Source organism: Lactuca sativa, chromosome 7 (genome assembly GCF_002870075.4).
Source record: "Lactuca sativa cultivar Salinas chromosome 7, Lsat_Salinas_v11, whole genome shotgun sequence".
Taxonomy (NCBI): Eukaryota; Viridiplantae; Streptophyta; class Magnoliopsida; order Asterales; family Asteraceae; genus Lactuca; species Lactuca sativa.
The window spans coordinates 13184458-13205701 of NC_056629.2; the positions used below are offsets into that span (position 1 = coordinate 13184458).

A 21244-nucleotide genomic window follows, 5' to 3' on the forward strand; every position below is an offset into this window, starting at 1 on the left:
ATATATATATATATATATATATATATATATATATATATATATATATGTTGTAGTGTTGTGATTAGGAAACTAGGCTAGTGTTGTCTTCTGCCTATTGTTTGTTGTGTTGTTGTTTATTTGTTATGCAATAATTTGTGCTTAGGGTTGAAGGTGAACCATCATGGGGTTTGAGAGCCTAGTTACTTAGTAGGGGTTAAGGTGGATCAACACAGGAGCTGAGAGCAAATATAGTTAGGTTTGATGGTGGATCAACACGGGAGCTGACAACCAAAGATACTCGATATGATTGACACGGGAACTGAGATCCCTTACGTGTATGCATTGTATGTATATTGTTATTCTAACACCCAAAATCAGGAAGGTCAAGAAAGGAAAGGAAACTCTAAGTCAAAGGGCCGACTCGTCGAGTCCAAGGAGGAACTCGGCGAGTCCGAGTGGGATCCGGGTCGAGGAGTAAGTGACCGACTCGGCGAGTCGGCTAAGGGGACTCGACGAGTCTGGTCTGAACGAGGAAAACCCTAATTCCGAGAGTTGTATCCTATATAAAGGGTGTTATGTAACACCGTAAATTCCAAAACAATTTTTCGCATTTTATAAAAGCATAATTCATTTAGTATTCATAAAAACATCATTGTTTGAAACTCAAATCCATAACATATAAAAATCTCAAGATCTCATAACATAAAAATCCCGTGTGTGTACTGATTAGGCCGGCGCCTTCCCGCGATCCTCACTAGTACCTGAAACAAATAACACCAAACACTGTAAGCACAAAGCTTAGTGAGTTCCCCAAAATACCATATATATATAACACATATTAGTCACTCAAGGCTATAACTCTTTAGGTCCGTCCACCCAACTCTACGAACCCTCAGGCTCTATCTCTATGAACCTTCCGGTTCTAACTCTGTAACATGCACAGCATGAATCACATAAAATAATGCAGTGCAACACATAACACCTATATAGCATACAACACTGTATCACATAACTCTAATTACCTACTCAAGGTAAAGTATAGTGAGAAGACTCACCTCGCGTATCTCGGTAGCTTGTAAATCTTTGAAATCACTAGTGCTCGATCACCCGAGCTATAGTCCTCCTATATCACAAATACATCCCTAATTAACACTTTCCAAACTAGGGTTGACTAACTCTATCAAGTCAACACCGGTCAACTCTGGTCAGTGGTCAACGGTCAACTCAACTCGCTGAGTCTGGCGTGGACTTGCCGAGTCTCTACGGGGACCCGATTCCTCTGAGTCCCTTCCGACTCACCGAGTCACTCACCCGACTCAGTTACTCAACCCCTGTTTCGAAATCACTGAACAACCCGCACCAACTCGTCGATTCTGGAAATGGACTCGGCGAGTGCATTCCTTGCACAACCCCAAACGACCTTCTGAGGTCAGATTTGCTCCACTAACTCATAGATCCAGTCCTTCCAAGCTTATTTATCACATAAAGTTCATGTCTTGGTGCTCAAATCACACCTAATGACTCATAAATGGTGTTTTGACCTCAAGCACAAAGATACCAAAACAAAACCTCCATGGATTCATAAAAAGCTTGGACAAAGGGACACTCTGGACCTCCAAGGGTCCAGATCCAGAACCTAACTCGCTTAAGGGACCAAGGAAACACTAGATCTAGCCACAAAAGGGCTCAATAAGCCCTAAATCAACATGAACATCACCTTAACAGAAAATGGTTCGAAAATAGTACCTTAAACGTGATGTTCTGGACCTCAGATTTTCAGGAAGTTGATCCTCTTGCTTCCCCTTGGCTATAACTTCCTTTCCCTTGCTAGATAACACCTCCAAGGTCAAGAATGGCTCCTTCTCTCACTCCAAACGCTCAAGCTCACTAGGGTTTCGCTCTGGGGACTGGTGAGCACAAATGACGGCCATAAGGCCCTTTAAATAGACCCCAAACCCGACAAATTAGGGTTTCATTAAATAGCGCAGAATCGTCGAGTCCACCAATGCGACTCGTCGAGTCCGGTCATTAATCCGGGTGAGAAATCGCGTCTCTACTCGGCGAGTCTACGCACCAACTCGTTGAGTTCTTCCACAAAACTCAAAAATAAAATGAATAAATATAATACCTGAAATTCCGGATGTTACAATTCTCCCCCACTTGAATCTGACTTCGCCCTCGAAGTCTCATTCCTGAAATAGCTTCGGATGCTGCTCCCGCATCTCACGCTCTGGCTCCCAGGTCAACTCGGATCCCTTCCGATGTTGCCACTGAACCTGTACCAGAAGCACCTCCTTGTTCCTCAGAACCTTGATCTTCCGATCCACAATCGCAACTGGTCTCTCCGCGTAGTTCAGGCTCGCATCCACCTGAATGTCCTCTAACAGCACTACCGCCAAATCGTCGGCTATACACTTCCTCAACTGAGACACATGGAAGGTATTATGAATCCGCTCCAATTCCGCAGGTAGCTCCAAGCGATACGCTACCCTACCCACCCTCACGATCACTTTGAACGGCCCAATATATCGGGGCCCTAGCTTGCCCCTCTTCCTGAATCGGATCACTCCTTTCCAAGGAGATACCTTCAAGAGAACATAATCTCTGACCTGGAACTCGAGCTCAGATCGACGTCTATCCGCATAACTCTTTTGGCGGCTCTGAGCGGTCAACAATCTCTGCTTGACCCGCTGTATCTGCTCTGTCGTCTGAAGCACAATCTCTGTGCTACCCATAACACGCTGCCCGACCTCTCCCTAGCAAATGGGGGTCTGACACCTCCTCCCATACAACAGCTCAAAGGGTGGCATACCAATGCTCGAATGATGGCTGTTGTTGTAGGAAAACTCTGCCAAGGGCAAATACGTGTCCCAACTCCCCCCAAAGTCCAACACACATGCCCGGAGCATGTCTTCGAGCGTCTGAATCATCCGCTCACTCTGCTCGTCAGTCTGGGGGTGATATGCGGTACTAAAATGTAGCCTAGTACCCAACTCCTCGTGAAACTTCTTCCAAAATCTGGAAGTGAAACGCATATCTCGGTCTGAAACAATCGAGATCGGCACTCCATGCCGTGATACCACTTCCCTCACGTACATCTCTGCTAATTTCTTTGCGGAAGAACTCTCACTGATAGCAAGGAAGTGGGCGCTCTTTGTCAACCTGTCCACAATCACCCAAATTGCATCGACTCCCCTAGCAGTCCTTGGCAATTTGGTGATAAAAAATCCATGGTAATCTGCTCCCACTTCCATTCGGGAACCTCCAACGGTTGCAACTTACCATGCGGTCTCTAGTGCTCAGCCTTAACCCCACGGCAGGTTAAGCACCTCTCAACAAACCACGCAACATCCCTCTTCATACAGGGCCACCAATACTCTCTCCTCAGGTCCAAATACATCTTAGTGGCCCCAGGATGGATCGATAATTTTGACCGATGAGCCTCTTCCATCAAAATGGTACGCGTACCTCCCACAAACGGTACCCATATACGCCCCTGAAATGTCATAAGCCCCCGACCATCGGTAACGAACTCCGATACCAACCCAACAACTCGTTCTCTCTTCTGGTTCTCTGATCTCACGGCCTCAGCCTGTGCTCCACGAATGGTGTCCAACACCGGAGCCATCACGGTCAATCGCAAACATACATCTCGCAATGGGGCGCTCTCCGCCTTGCGACTCAGGGCGTCGGCTACCACATTAGCCTTGCTCGGATGATATAGGATCTCACAATCATAATCCTTGACCACATCCAACCACCTCCTCTGCCGCATATTTAGGTTAGGCTGATCCATCAAATACTTCAGGCTCTTATGGTCCGTGTATATCGTACACCGAACCCCATACAGATAGTGACGCCAAATTTTGAGGGCGAACACCACTGCACCCAACTCTAGATCATGGGTGGGATACCTCGTCTCAAGAGGCTTCAGCTGTCTCGATGCGTATGCTATCACATGTCCTCTCTGCATTAGCATCGCTCCCAACCCCAAGATCGACGCATCACAGTATACCACAAAGTCCTCCATCCCCTCCGAGAGGGCTAACACCGGGGATTCGCATAACCTTTGGCGAAGCGTCTTAAAGGAGGCCTGCTGCTCGGGGCCCCATGAAAAAGCGACACCCTTCTGGGTCAACCTGGTGAGTGGCACTGCGATCTTAGAGAAATCCCTGATAAATCTCCGATAATAACCTGCCAACCCTAAGAAACTCCTAATCTCGGAGGGTGACCTCGGCACCTCCCAACTCATCACTGCCTCAACTTTGGCCGAGTCAACCAATATCCCTTTCTGGTTAACGAGATGCCCTAGGAACTGGACCTCTCGCAACCAGAAATCACACTTGGAGAATTTCGCATAAAGCCTCTCCGATCTCATAACTCCGAGGATCTCCCTCAAATGCTCCTCATGCTGCTCTCTAGATCTCAAATATACCAAAATGTAATTGATGAATACAATCACCGACCGATCCAACATCGGCCTGCACACTCGGTTCATTAGATCCATGAACACTGTCGGGGCATTGGTGAGCCCGAAAGGCATCACCACAAACTCGTAATGCCCATAACGCGTCCTGAACGCTGTCTTATGGATGTCCTCATCTCACACCCTCACCTGATGATATCCAGACCTCAAATCGATCTTGGAGAACCAAGATGCTCCCTGTAACTGGTCGAACAAATCTTCGATCCTCGGCAACGGGTAACGGTTCTTGACCATCAGCTTGTTCAACTCCCGGTAATCAATGCACATCCTGTGTGAACCATCCTTCTTGACAAAAAGGATAGGCGCTCCCCACGGCGAGCTGCTCGGCCGAATAAATCCCTTTCCCAGCAGCTCCTGAAGCTGCAAGGATAACTCTTGCATCTCTGGAGGTGTAAGGCGATAAGGCACCTTGGCGATAGGCGTGGCCCCCGGAACCAAATCGATACTGAACTCCACTTGCCTCACGGGAGGCACACCCGGCAACTCCTCTGGAAATACATCTGGGAACTCACGCACTATCGAAACCTCCTCAACTGACCTCAGCCTCTCTGAATCAACCCGTGTATCCATCACATACGCCACAAAGCCCTTACAGCCCTGCTATAGACACTGCCTCACCCTAGCGGCTGAGCAAAACGCTGACCCAGAATGTGTACCCTCGTTGTACACCGTAAGAACTCCCCCACTAGGGTCTCGTATGGTCACCAGCTGCCGCTCGCAGTCGATAACCGCACCGAATCTGCTCAACCAGTCCATGTCCACAATGACACAGACATCACTCATCGCAATAGGAACCAAATTAATCGGGAACTCAACACCGAAATCTCGAATACGCACCCATGGATCACCTCTGTGGCATATATCACCCTCTCGTCAGCTATGGAAACTCTCAGAGGCCGACTCAACGCCTCACGACTAATACTGATATGCTGACTAAAAGTCAAAGATACAAAAGACCGACTCGCACCCGAGTCAAATAACACCAAGGCAGGTACAGAATTCACAAGAAAAGTACCTACGCATAACATAGTATAATCATAATATCTCAACATCAAAATAAATACACGAAAGAATACATACCAACTACGACATCGGGCGCTGCGCGGACCTCCTCCGCGGTCAACTGAAAGGCTCTCCCTCGTGCCCTCGGCGCCTCGGCCTTCACTGGCCGACTCTCGGTAGCTCTGATGGCGGCAGGGGCAGATCCCTGAGCTGATCCCCGCAACTGCGGACACTCTGCCTTCCGGTGTCCGGTCTGGTTGCAGTGAAAACACACTACAAACCCCTTGGGGCAGTCCTTGGCCATATGGCCCTCCTTGCCACACTTGTAGCAAGATCCAGCTCTACAAACTCCATCATGACCCTTGCCGCACTTTCCACAAGTGCGGCCCTTCTGGCTCCCTGATTTGGGATCAACGGGCTTGGCCCGCTTGGCTGCCGGCTGGGACTGTGCCAGTCGCCGATCCCTCCCCTGAGACTCCGCCTCCTCCCTAGCCTGAGTCTTTAGCTCGATCTCCCTATTCCGGGCATTTGCCTGAAGCTCGGCAAATGTCCGGTACGAGGAGTTCGCCACGAACTCCCGAATGTCTCTCCTCAAGATACTCAAATATCGGCTCATATGTGCCTGCTCAGTAGACACGTGCTCAGGGCAGAACATTGCCCTCTCATGGAACATCCTGGTAATCACCGTAATAGACTCAGTACCCTGCTTGAGGGTCAAAAAACTCATGGGCCAAATGCTCCCTCTCCACCTGGGGAACGTACTCATCTCGGAACATGGCAGTGAACCTCTCCCAGGTCACTGCCGCAAGCTCAGCAGGCGTATAGTGCGCCGTCACAAACTTCCACCAGTCCTTCGCTCCCAAGCGAAGCTGGTTCAGCGCGAACCGGACTCTCAAATGCTCAGGAGATGAGCAAGTAAAGAAACACCCCTCAATGTCTGAAACCCATCTCATAGCCGCCACCGGGTCCTGGGTCCCGTCAAACTCCGGCGGTTTTGTGTTGCTGAACTCTCGGAACAGCAACGCATCACCACCCTACGGCCTCGCAGCAGCAACAGCTGCGGTGGCCGCTGCAACAGCAGCCTCAGAAAGAGCAGCATAACGCTCGTCGATAGTCTCAATCAACGTGGTCTTAATAGACCCGAACATCTCTGGTATCTCTGCCCTGATGGCCGCAGCCACCTCCTCATGGATGATCCCGCAGATCTCCTCATCACTAGCCCCGCTGCTCTCTGGCATAAGACGTGTCCTCACCATGATCTACCTCTGAAAAACAACATACGATATATTAGAAAATCTCTCGAGCATACTTGCACTCGATAACTCATTCCTCCTTGTTTCCCGGCATCCCGAAGATTCTTACTCGAACTGTATATTGTCCCGGTGTTTCTAGTAGTACGGGCCCAATACTACCTTCCACACCGCGTCAGTATACAACCCAAGTCCTCCTCCTAGGATCCCAAGTCCCAAGTACTCTATTATGCAAAATCCTTTCTCTAACAGATCTCTCATAAGCTCCTCGCTGCTACCTACTCACTCTCAAGCATCTCATAGCAGCTCACCTTTCCCTAGGCTAAGGCATCACAGATCAGGCCACTCTAGTCCTAATAGGAGTACCTAGCCCACTCTAGCATGAGAGTACATCATATCAATATCATAACATATAATATAAGGGTATCTTGGGAAATCACCGTTCGGGCGTGGACTGATCGTACACAGGACTCTGCTCGGCGAGTCTGGTCTGAACGAGGAAAACCCTAATTCCGAGAGTTGTATCCTATATAAAGGGTGTTATGTAACACCGTAAATTCCAAAACAATTTTTCGCATTTTCTAAAAGCATAATTCATTTAGTATTCATAAAAACATCATTGTTTGAAACTCAAATCCATAACATATAAAAGTCCCAAGATGTCATAACATAAAAATCCCGTGTGTGTACTGATCAGGCCGACGCCTTCCCGCGATCCTCACTAGTACCTGAAACAAATAACACCAAACACTGTAAGCACAAAGCTTAGTGAGTTCCCCAAAATACCATATATATAACACATATTAGCCACTCAAGGCTATAACTCTTTGGGTCCGTGCACCCAACTCTACGAACCCTCAGGCTCTATCTCTGTGAACCTTCCGGTTCTAACTCTATAACATGCACAGCATGAATCACATAGAATAATGCAGTGCAACTGATAACACCTATATAGCATACAACACTGTATCACATAACTCTAATTACCTACTCAAGGTAAAGTATAGTGAGAAGACTCACCTCGCGTATCTCGGTAACTCGTAAATCCCTGAAATCACTAGTGCTCGATCACCCAAGCTATAGTCCTCCTATATCACAAATACATCCCTAATTAACACTCTCCAAACTAGGGTTGACTAACTCTATCAAGTCAACACCGGTCAACTCTGGTCAATGGTCAACGGTCAACTCAACTCGCCGAGTCTGGCGTGGACTCGCCGAGTCTCTACTAGGACCCGATTCCTCTGAGTCCCTTCCGACTCACCGAGTCACTCACCCGACTCGGTTACTCAACCCCTAGTTCGAAATCACTGAACAACCCGCACCAACTTGTCGAGTCTGGAAATGGACTCGGCGAGTGCATTCCATGCACAACCCCAAACGACCTTCTGAGGTCAGATCTGCTCCACTAACTCATAGATCCAGTCCTTCCAAGCTTATTTATCACGTAAAGTTCATGTCTTGGTGCTCATATCACACCTAATGACTCATAAATGGTGTTTTGACCTCAAGCACAAAGATCCCAAACCAAAACTGTCACACCCCGAAAACTGAAGGCGGAAACATTTACGGGGTTGACTCCACGTTGAGTATCAAATCCAATGCACATAGTAAGTAAAGTAAAACAACCATTACATTACATATATAAAAGTTTACATTTGTTTCAAAAGTAAAGTGATACATGTGATACATAGTATATATGAACAAAATGAGACGAGTCTTCTACGCACTCCGTCTTCGCCAAAAGAGATCATCGGGTACCTGTCTAATGCAAACTTGAGAATACAAGCGGTTTGAAAATCAGCATAAAGTTGGTGAGTTCATAAGCGGTTTTGTTTTGTGAAAAATGTATGAGTTCCTTTGGTTTCCTGAAAAAGTGGTTGTCCAAGAAAATCCCATATTTTCTTAAATACAAGACCGATTGAATATCACAGAGTATAGTTTAATACACAAAACTATATATTGAAAATCATGGGATTACTATCCCGAATTAGATATAAAATACTTTGATATACGTGAATTGTAGATGGAAAGTAGTTTGAAAACAATAGGACTAACATCCCGTACTAGATACAAGATAGTTTGATATACATGAAAATATAGATTGAATACCATGGGACTACCATCCCGAACTTGATACAAGATAGTTTGATATACATGAAAATATAGATTGAATACCATGGGACTACCATCCCGAACTAGATACACGATAGTTTGATATACATAAAAACATAGATTGAAAACCATGATTGTTCTTGTGAATCGTTAAGTTTAGTTATCTAACTTGTTACACTTTTCTGGTTACGTACTACTATTACTCAGGAAAATCATATATTTTCCTGCATGTGTGTGTGAACTGTTACCGATTCTTTGTGTGCGAACTGTTACCGGTTCCGATTATGTTCAATGTTATCCCCAGGAAAACCCCATGTTTTCCTGAATGTGTGTGTACAAAATCTCCTAAAAGTCTAACTATCCTTAAATGTACATTAGTTTTATTACGTACATAAAACTAATAATTAAGTGTAAAGTATTAATAATCTTGATTGCGAGTCCTTAACCATACTCAGACTAGATATGACTCGGGCCAGGGCCAGTATCCTTTTTATGACTTTCGTCACCCTTGAACCTTTCGGTTCGGCTGTAGCTAGCAGCCAGGTGCGGGATTTTCAATCCCGTATAGATCTATACACTCAAGTCACGTTCTCCCTCCTGGAGATTCTGGTTACAGGGTTAGTCCTCCACTCTCTCGTGCCAAGGAAGTGTTACAGAGGATGTGTCTCCAATCTTTAAGATTACTCTTTACTTCTCGTCTAGGGAAGTAGTATCTATGACTAACTAAGTTCTAAGGGTGCCTGTCCTTTACACTTGAGCCTAGGTGTTTTATTAAGGACATCACAAATGTTCTATGCTATCTAATGGTGGCTGTCCTTTACACTCGAGCCTAGGTGTTTTATTAAGGACAATACTGATGTTTTATGTTTTCTAATGATGTCTGCCTTTTACACTCGAGCCTAGGTGTTTTATTACAGATATTACAAATGTTTGATGTTTTATATCAATATAAGTGTGAACAATCAAATGTGAAGTATACAACATAACAGTATATAATAAGAATTGAAAATCGGTTTGAACAACAACTCAGCAAGTTAAAACAGTTTGTTAAAAGGTTTTCAATTCTTAAAAATGTACAAATTATGAAACCATTTAATTGAAATCATGAGTTTAAGTACAAGATATTCCTGTACTCTTTCTTGTATTCCCCCCCTGAAAACATTGAAAAACCTTTGAAAAAGAGTAGGAGTATGAACTCACCAAACGAGAAAATGTGACGTTCCGGATGCTAAGTGTCGAATCAAGGCTTGATAACACGCGAGGTTCCTATGTAATATGAAATGGTATACAAATATATCTAATTAGATTTATAAACTCTAATTAGATATGATATTACACTCCAATGAGCGAAAACACTTCAAAACGAGTGTTTGGAGTGACCTGGGTGACATCTACGGACGTGTAATGATACGAGGGACTTGGGAATTGAGTTTACTCTTCAAGAGTAAACTCCTAATGGAGTTTGCGGCCTTATACACCACTCACACATGAGTTCACGGCCGTGAACTCATGTTGGCAAGGTTTATGGTGCTTAATGGGTCAATAACACTTGGAAGGAGTTGGTACAATTTTACCTAAGGCATGGGATGGAAATTAAATCACCAATGACATTATTTAAGGGAGTTTACGGCCCTAGCATGGAGCTTACGGCTGTAAACTCCTATACTCTCCTTGAATGAGTGATTTAATGGTCTTAGCTTAATCATATGTGATTCTAACTAATTTTCCAAGCCTTGGTATGAATTTAGGGTATCATTTGACATGTATAAAGGAGTTTACGGCCCATGAACATGTTCTTGGGTTGCCTTGGCCGTAAACACCTAATTGGAGGGTGTTTGACATGTTTAAGGTCCCCAAACTATTTTTAGATGATTCTAGGATTTATTCTAAGGCTTTTGGGTGTAGTTGTATGGCTTTCTAACATGTTTAAATGAGTTTACTCCCCATGAATGAGGAGTTTACGGCCCAAGCATGCTCCTTGGCCGTAAACTCTTATTTTTCCCTCAAAATTCATGTCTAGGGTGTTCTAAGTCCGGTTTTGCAAGCCTTAAGGTCATATCTAAGTCCCAATGATGGTTTGGAAGGGTTAAATTGCTCAAAAACCCATTTTTTTTATGTGTTTACGGCCCAAGCATACTCCTTGGCCATAAACACATGTTCCAGGTCCAAAATCATAAATTAAACACGAAATTGAAGGCCTAATAGGTTAAACAACAACTTGGGGATGTTACCTCAAAGATTTGGAGCCTTAATTCAATGTTTTGGACCTTGAATCTTTGGTTGAGGAGAGAGGTTAGAGAGAGAGTTGTGAAATGAAGCAAAAGCTTCAAATGGAGGCTTAGAACACTTTAAATAGTGTTTGGGATTTGGACATGGTGAAATTCTACCTGATACCGGCTTTAGACGGGGCTTTTGGTCGCACCCGACCAAGTTGCCGTAACCCGATATGGTTGATTCTAGAAATGTTCCGGTCACTAGAATGGGGTGTTAGAATGAGTTCTAAAGGAATTAGGACACCCATTAAGTCATAATATAAAATACACGTTAATGACTTAATTAAATGACGGAAATTGGAAACCAAATTGGAAGCGGCGATTAGATTATCGAAATGATTTACGAAAAGGGTTACAAGCAATGATACGAATTTTTGGGTTGTTACAAAAACCTCCATGGATTCATAAAAAGCTTGGACAAAGGGACACTCTGGACCTCCAAGGGTCCAGATCCAGAACCTAACTCGCTTAAGGGACCAAGGAAACACTAGATCTAGCCACAAAAGGGCTCAATAAGCCCTAAATCAACATGAACATCACCTTAACAGAAAATGGTTCGAAAATAGTACCTCAAACGTGATGTTCTGGACCTCAGATCTTCAGGAAGTTGATCCTCTTGCTTCCCCTTGGCTATAGCTTCCTTTCCTTTGCTAGATAACACCTCCAAGGTCAACAATGGCTCATTCTCTCACTCCAAACGCTCAAGCTCACTAGGGTTTTGCTCTGGGGACTGGTGAGCACAAATGACGGCCATAAGGCCCTTTAAATAGACCCCAAACCCGAGAAATTAGGGTTTCATTAAACAGCGCAGACTCGTCGAGTCCACCAATGCGACTCGTCGAGTCCGGTCATTAATCCGGGTGAGAAATCGCATCTCTACTCGGCGAGTCTACGCACCAACTCGCCGAGTTCTTCCACAAAAGTCAAAATAAAATGAATAAATATAATACCTGAAAATTCCGGATGTTACATGTTATGTCCCTCCCTCAGCCTCCATATCATCCTAGAGAACCTGTAAACCCTAGATTTCGTGTGAGCTTCCATCATTTGAGAGAAATAGCTTTGGAGGAAGGAAATTTGGAAAGGAACTTGAAGATCAAGAAGGTTGCTTCAAAGGAGAGGTGTACATCCGAGATCTACTTCAGTTTGTGTTCATCTTGGAGGTAATAAGCTGCCATTTTCCCTCCTTTGCATCTAGATCTATTTTTGTTATGAGATTTGGGGGTTTTATGGTTGTTTGAGACCCAATTCGAGTTTGGGGGCTTAGATATGTTGTTGCCACTTTAGATCTAGTGTTGGGATGGTCCAATATGTCATAAAGCATCAGAAGATGAGTAGTTGGTGAAGCCCTTTTGTCCTTAAACCTAGCCCTAGTGTGTTTTGAGCCTAGATCTCTTTAGTTATACGTAAAGTTTGCAACTTTACGTGAGGATTGAGCTTTGGAAGTATGGATCTATGATTTGGAGCCCCTGCATGGCTCGAAAAGCCACTGTATGGATTAAGAACTGGAGCGACTCGGCGATTCACATGGGTCAACTTGGCGAGTTGGATGAAGTTGGGCAGGAACTCGACGAGTTGGAAGAACAACTCGGCGAGTCTGTTGAAGATTGCCTTGGACTCGGCGAGCCTGTTCTTGGACTCGGTGAGTCGAGTCGCGAAACCCCAAACCCTTCGAGTTAAGACTCGGATCAGTGCGTTGTGTGGGGACTCAGTGAGTTGGACAGGTCAGGACTCGGAAATCGGTAGACTCGGCGAGTCAGGGGCTGACTCGACGATTCGAGTCACGGATGAAAGGATTATGAGCTAATGAACTCGAAAAGTCAGTAGGCAGACTCAGCGAGTAGGGTTGACCTGGAAGGTTGACTTTGATCAGGATTATGACTTTGAACAGAGTTGACTTAGTTGACTTTCGGGGGACAGTTAGACTAAGTGTTGCTTTGATATTGGTAGCTCGGGGAGCTAGTGGAGCAGGAGTTCAGAGAGTTGCCGGGTAGCAGCTAGAGGGGCTATCAACAAGTTCAACAAGTACATGTGAGTTTCCCTTTTGTGTGAATGGGTCTAAGGCCACAATGCCGACCCATGTAGTTATGAGTAGAAGACACTGGGGTTAGCCCTAGGCATAGTATGTTAGTATGATATTCAGGACGAGGCACAATGATAGCGGGCGGGTGCCCAAGGAATGGTTTATATGATAGTTTATACTTGTTGTCTATGTGATACTTGTATGTGCCTGGTACGGAGATGAGTATGGGCGATGTCCCGTATCTCACTAATAGCAGAGTGTGGATGGTGTTCCACATCTCATTAGCAGCAGACCAGGGGCGAGGCCCAAGTTAGGGAAAGAGTGAGTGTGGGAAGGCCCGTATCTCACTATCAGTAGAAGCATGGACGGGGTTCCATGACTCATCAGTATCAGGATGAGGGCGAGGCCCAGGATAGGCGAGGCCTTAGGACAGGATCCGTTAGTATATGTTTAGCTTATGTGTTGTGATATGTTTATGTGCTACTATATGTTAGCGGGCGAGGCCCAGTGACAGGCGAGGCCTAAGTGAAGCAGATTTGTATCCGAGTGGGGCTCGAAGCCAGGCGAGGCCTGGAGCGGCGGGGTCGTTGTAGCGGGCGAGGCCCATAATAGCGGGTGTGGCCCAGTATGTGCAGTATGTGGTTATGCATGGTATGTGGTAGGTTGGGGAACTCACTAAGCTTCGTGCTTACGGTTTTCATTTTGGGTTTCAGGTACTTCCGGTAGCGGAGGGAAGAGCTCGGGGTGATCGCATGACACACACCATAGATTAGACAGCCTGGGAATGTTTTACTCTGATAACGAACATGTGTTTTGGAAATTAATACTCTGATTATGTTTGGATTGATGATTTTGCTTTAAGTAATGTTTTATTAAAAGAAATTTTTAGTCTTAAATTTTCGGACGTTACACTTATATGTGGTATTTTATGGAACACACTAAGCTTCGAGCTTACCGTTTATGTTTAAGTGTTTTAGGTTGTTCTGGTAATAAGGGGAAGAGCGTGGCTTGATTGCATTGCATCCATGGATATGTATTTTTGGAGATTTCTACACTTTTGATTTACTCTTTTTTGTTAATTTGATTTGGTTATGCTTTGTCGACTAAAAACAAATGGTTATTTATCTATCTTTCAGAATGAAATTGGAAGCGATTGCTTTATTTTAAAACAAAATTTTTGGTTAGACGTTTGGAACGTTACAATAACTATTGGTAATATTTCTAATAATAACATGGTCCTTTGGGCTACCCTCAAGACCCATTTGAGAAATTAAAAACAAAAAGAATTTAGGAGAAATTAGTTTATTAATTTATCATGTTATGATAAACTAATTAGAAACTATTTTGGAATTAAATGAGAATTAAACAATTCGAAAAACTAAATCTTAGTTAATTAAATGGATTAATTAATTGGAACATTCTAGAAGCCCGAATGATATGAGACAATTTTGGAAAGCCATATTAGGGATTTTAAGTTGCTTTGAAATTAAGCAAATGGAAGCCTGTAAATAGGGAGCTAGAGATCAAACTAAATGCTCATTTTTTGCTAGAAATTTTGTCCTTCCTCTTGCTCTTAAAGACGGACAAGAAATAAACCCTTTAGGGTTTATAGTTCTCGATTTTTCCATCCCATCTCCTAGGGTTTTGTTGGTTTGTTTTTTTAGTGTTCTTGAATGTGATACTATTAGAGGGATTTTACTATGGGTCTTCTCATCCGAATGAAGGCGGCAAGAACTTAATCTCAAGCAAGGAGATCTCTAGTTGCTAAAGATGTGTGCAACTCTTATTACTTTTTAAATGCAATAATAGAATGAACTTATATCCTTATAGGTTGCATGAACACATATAAATTTTTTTTTATATGTTTCTACTGCTATGATTATGTGATAGTATGCCTAAAATCTATCAACTTACCCATTTAGCACTTATTTGGTCCATATGATGGATGTCTACTAGGCGAATGATACCATGTTACATACGTGTAGAATTGATTTGGTTCTTATTGCATACCAATGATCAAATTAGAGTTTTATAAGACATCATCCGTGTATTTTGGTTCTATAGATAAAACAAAGGCAGTAAAGGTACAAATGATATGTATGTAGGATCTAATGATCCTTTGGTTTTGGTTATCAGTCATTTTCTCGAAGGAATAGCCTCTCACGTGTCTAAATTCTTAGTAATTTTGGGTTTGGTCCAAACGAGGAGATCGCTAAGTGTACTTAGATGATAGGAAATAGGGTCAATAATTACATAATCAACATAACTTGCAATAAGTTCTTCAATCTCGTAAGTATAAATCTGAATACTATTATCCACCAATGGATATGAAATCTCATATTAAGTGATTCTTCAATCACCGTGAATTGTTTCTAGAGGAGCTTATAGGTGTTACTAGTTAACGATTATCGAAGCATCATACATTTATTGGTCGTGTGGTACAATTTGATAAGATGTTTTCAGTGTTGAGTACAAAACACTTGCATCCAAAACACTCTAAGAAGTCAAAAAGAAGGCTCCATACCTTTAGTGATTTTATAGGGAGTCTTCTCCATAGTCTTTCACATGGATATTAGTTTAGAATGTAGATAAAAGTGTAAACGGTATATCCACAAAAACTTTTGGGAAACTTTTTCTTCATTCAACATTGTACGAATCTTTTTTTTTTTTAAATAAAATGTTTCTGTTCATCAACCATATTAAATTTTGCATTTATAGGAGTCAAAACATTATATCATAGCCCATGTTCAAGATAATAACCATCAAATTTCAATATATTATTAAATTCTCTATCATGGTTATTGCATCTAAGTTTAGAAACCATATGAACCAACATTATAATGCTGTTTAACGTTATCATTAACTTGTCATTTTTTTAAATAACATTTTTTTTTAAAGTACCAAGGTTCAATTGTAAAGTTTTATTAGTTTTTATCAATAAAATCAATATATATATATATATATATATATATATATATATATATATATATATATATATATATATATATATATATATATATATAACACAAGCCAAAGTTGCATTATTGCATATACATGACACATCTCAATCATAATTTTAGGAAAAAAATCAAAATAAAATGAAAAACTCATTTGTCCCCAAAAGGGACACCACTCATCCCCTTGTCTCTCTCCTCTCCATTCAAACTAGCCACATATGACTTTGATATTAATGTGATTTCTTATAGTAAAAAAATTATTACATAAAAGTTTTTGATAACAAATATAAGACTGTTATTGCAAATCATACATAGTACGAAATAACGATAACGACTTATCTTTTACCTGCTTTTTAGTGTTCTCCAACTAGGTATATTATGACAAGTTTGAATTTCAAAACACTTATAGTTATATTACTTTTTTTTTTTTCATTAAAACACTTTATAGTCTCCGAGTTATAATTTGAAGCTTGCTCTGATGTTAAAGAAAATGAGAATTTATATGTAAAATACAATGTATGTCAATACGCTTTTTTTTTCCTTTTTTTTAAATATTTGTTTAAAATGGATATTTTTTCTGAAATAATTGCTTCTCTTTCTCTCATACAAACTGTGCATCTTTGCAGCTTTTCTTTTTTGAGCACTTACGCCCCCAGCCACCCATTTGCTGTACCACCACCACCACCACTCCCTATCTTCTTTCTCGCTCTATAATCTTTGCTTCTTTTTATACTAACAAACATCCCACATCTTTCTTCACTAAACTCTACTCTTCTTCTCTCACAAATCCACAAATGGAAGCCGGATGGAGGAGTTCTTTCAGTTCTAGTTGCAGCTGCGGCGATGGTGGAGTTGGCGGTGGTGGTGGTGATAGCGGGGGACAGAATTGTAATTTCTCAGCAAACAATGCATGGGATATCTGGGACATTGGTACTACTACTACCACCACTACTACTAACACTGCTTCTGGTACACGTTATGATTGGGGCAATCACGACGCCAGTAGCATTTCAAGCGCCGCCGCTGCCGCCAGGGGAACGGAGGAGAGTGTGGTCCACGCGCTTCTATTTGGTATGACCAGTACTGGCAACACCACCATCCAAAACAACGCCGGCATCGGGTCGAATTCCATCCACCAGCGGATGCCTGACCCGCACATGATGTGTTTGAAGCTGGGGAAGAGACACTACTGCGAGAACTCCGTCGTACCTGACCGACATATGGAGGCGGAGTCATCATCCTCCACCAAGAGAGGTAAACCACCGTATCCGTATCACCTGACTGATACCGCAACAACCACCATCACCGTGTGGCCGTCTTCCCCGGCGGCGGTGGCGCCGAGATGCCAGGTGGAGGGGTGTGGCGTGGCGCTTTCTGACACCAAGGAGTACTACCGGAGGCACAAGGTGTGTGAAATTCATTCAAAGGCTCCAAAAGTTGTGGTCTTGGGGCTTCAACAGAGATTCTGTCAACAGTGCAGCAGGTTTCACCGCGTGACGGAGTTTGATGAAGCAAAGCGGAGTTGCAGAAGACGACTAGAAGGACATAATCAAAGAAGAAGAAAGGGTACCCTTCCGAATTCTCTCCCTCGAAACTTCCCTAATTCTCAAGGTACTTTAATGGCGGAACGGCAGCTTCGACAATCACCAACGTCACCGCCTGCATACCTGCAGAAGCCAGGACGTGCTCTCTCTCTTCTGTCATCACCGAAAACTGAACCCTGGATGTCCTCCGGCGACCTGTCGTTAAGATGCAGCGCTGCGCTTTCTGACCTTATTGCTGCGAATCGAGCAACTGCAGTTGTCGGACATTGCTGGAATCAAAATGGTTCTCAACAACAAGTTATTGAGAATATGATCCACACGCCTCCTGACACACAAATGTGGGATCGATTCAACGATGACGATCATACGACCATGACGCTTGACCTAATGCAGGCTAGCTCCAGCTTTGGATTTTGGCCTTTTGTCCACCAAGGTGAAGTCTAGCCTGGGAGACCCTTCTGTATTAAAAAAAATAAATTAAAATTGTGTATTTGTTTTTCTTCTTTTCAAGTGTTTCACTTTCACCTAATAATGGATTTTGTACCATTTCAGAATTCAAATACAAAAAAGTTGTATGTTATGTTATGTATTATTGTATCAACTACTAGTGTTATCTTATTTGTAGTTCACTTTGGATGGACTCGAAAAAATAACTTTTGTTGGGCCTTGGCCCAAATGTATTAACCCCATTAAGGTATTGGTTTTTTAATGGTCCATGTCCGGTTTGTTTTTAGGGTGTAGCTGTAAATCGGTTTAGTTCTTGAATGAAAAAAAAATGTGGACTGTATGATCCGTCTAATCTTGTTTGGAATGGGTTTTTCCCAATTTGTTTCTTAACCAATTTCAGTTATCAGGTCATAATAAGGTTTCCAACATCTTGAATATGATCCGTTAAATCCGACCCATAAGAGAAATCGATTTTCATTCAACATGGTTTCGGGATCGGAACCGGATCCAAATTAGATAACCGGTTTGTTTTGTATTTCTATCCAAATTGGATAACCGGTTTGCGACTATCACTTGCTATTAAATCATTGAGCAATTTTTTAATAGGTTTGGAGTTGGTTTATTTAAGAAGCAAGTATTATTGTATTATAAGGAGCAAAGTAAATGAAAACCAAAGTTTTCAATATTAGTTGGGAATGGACATAAAATAAATTATGTTTCGAAACTTACCAAAACACTACACTTGTTTTTGGATTGTTTAAAATAAAAAGTGTGTTATCGCCTTATTGATACGAAAGGGCTATTATAACATAAGTTGGGCAGAGGCAAGACAATTCCATATTCCATTAGTCTAATTGCTCGGTGAGCCCAAGATCCATCGGCCAATATAATTATTTAACCATGAGCTTAAACAAGTCGAACCCATTATTATATATATATATATATATATATATATATATATATATATATATATATATATATATATATATATATATATATATATATATATATATATATATATAGGGAAAAGGGAATATACATTACAACCCCACTTAAGCTTAGGTACTAAACCTCTTGAAAATACATTGTTTTACTATATAAAGATTACAGTTAATGGATTCACGATTAATATTTCAAGATGTAAATTCAAGATCGACACAATAGGGTTTAGGGTTTAGAGTTTAAGGTTTAGGATTTAGGTTTATGTTTAGGGTTTAGGATTTAGGGTTTAGGGTTAAGGTTTAGGGTTTAGGGTTTAGGTTAGGGTTTAGGGTTTAGGGTTTAGTGTTTAGATTTAGGGTTTAGGGTTTAGCTTTAGTGTTTAGGGTTTAGGTTTAGGTTTAGGGTTTAGTAATGTTCACTTGGATGAAGTAATAAACGATAATTGAGGAAAGAAAACGGAGATAATAAAACGATAATGAAAGAAAGAAATGTTATGGAGAATGATATATTTACCAAGTGAAACCAAACCGGGTATATTTAGCATGTTAAAACGACATATTTTAGAAGTTCAGTACCTAAGCTTAAGTGGGGCTGTAATGTATATTCCCTATCCCCTATATATATATATATATATATATATATATATATATATATATATATATATATATATATATATATATATATATATATATATATATTAGAATTATCCATCCTTAGCTACAGTAAAGTGGCTAAGGAATGGCAAAAATGGTCCTTTAACTATAAGTGAACAACCACTTTTTTTTTTGTCTATTTCGGCCCTCTCCTACTTGCAATTGTCCAAATTGGTCCCTTATTTATATTTGTATGTTGAATTTTGTCTGCTTTCTGCTTTTCTTTGTAGGAGGTCCTTTTAGGCCATCTTTGAAATTAGAGCTATACACCTGTTAGTCTTGTATGTCTTTCACCGTCTCTGTAAGCCAATCAAATTAAGATCGTTGTCATTCATCTTCACCGCCTATCTCACACTTACTTTACTTTGCTCTCACATTTTACTTCCCGTTGTTTCCACCACCGCTCACTTTATCCTCCCCAAATCGAGTCTCCTCCCTTCTTCTACCTTCTACTACCTCCACCTTCCACAAATCTTCCGTGTCTTCGTAGGTGCTTGCCAGGAGTCTTCTTTCCACCGCCTACCTTTACTTCACCTGTGTTGTGCTCTTTATTCAATATCCCCTCTACTTCGCAACTGTTATTGTTCTTCTTCATCTGATCAATCTCAAGAGAGAAGCATCAGGTCTGCCACCAACTCCCACTCTATATTGCCGATTGGAATGAACTAGGTCTCCGATTCATGTCTATCTTTACTCCATATTTCCTCAGGTTTCCTTTATTTTGCATTTGTGCTCGCCTTCGCTTCGCTGTTTGTATGTTTGTCTAAGAGAGAGGTAGAAAAAAACTAAATAGAAACAAAAGGAGCTGAAGGCGGTGGCGAGAGATTGAAGTAAATCCGAACAATCTTAGATGAGCGAGAAGGAATGATGAGGTCAAGGGAAGACGCAAGCGTTGAGGTATGTGATTTACTTTGAATCGGTGCCTATAGTTCTCTTCCTCTTTAATGCTTTTATCAGCCTTGACTTGCAAAGATCGATTGTCAGAAATTCTGAAAATGATGATCGATTGAAGGTCTTCCAATGGCTGGCTTGATTTTCCATCATTTTACCCCCACCTGCTTCAATGCATATGCACCCCACCGCCTTAGTACCTCTCTCTCTCTCTCTCTCTCTCTCTCTCGCCAAGAAATATGTTTCTCTACTATTTATTTGCCGCACCAATTGTCTCCATCATTGGGCTAGCCTAAGGCATGGTCGACCTAGCCAACGGCGAGCTATTGATAAGAATTGATATTATGTTTTAGTGAATTTGCTAGACCTAATTACCTTTTTATTTTTTGTATTTCTTTTGTTGTGAATGTGACTTCTGTTGTTGTCTTCCCAGTGGGCATATATATGGATTCTCATGTGTCAGGAAATAGATTCAACAAAGTCCAAACTGTCCAGGTTTGACTCTTCACTGTACATCATAAGAAAAAACATATGTGACTCTGTTATCAAAATTTTCATAAGCTTCTCTTAAATGTTTCCCTTAAATGTTGGTTTTTCCTTCATTCCATTACTTGGAGTTATAAGTTTTATAGAGAAGCTAATATCCATTCCTTTCTTGTGTTATTGCAGAGAACTCATAGCA

General features: G+C 42.0%; 1 protein-coding gene across 1 annotated transcript; it reads left to right on the plus strand.

Moving 5' to 3' along the window:
* Positions 1-16514: 16514 nt before the first annotated feature.
* On the plus strand, positions 16515-18214 carry LOC111906023 (squamosa promoter-binding-like protein 7). The gene is made up of 2 exons (XM_023901765.3): positions 16515-16601; positions 16712-18214. The coding sequence occupies exon 2, from the start codon at positions 16880-16882 to the stop codon at positions 18071-18073; it is 1194 nt and encodes a 397-aa protein (XP_023757533.1). The 5' UTR covers positions 16515-16601; positions 16712-16879; the 3' UTR covers positions 18074-18214.
* The last annotated feature ends 3030 nt before the right edge of the window (positions 18215-21244 follow it).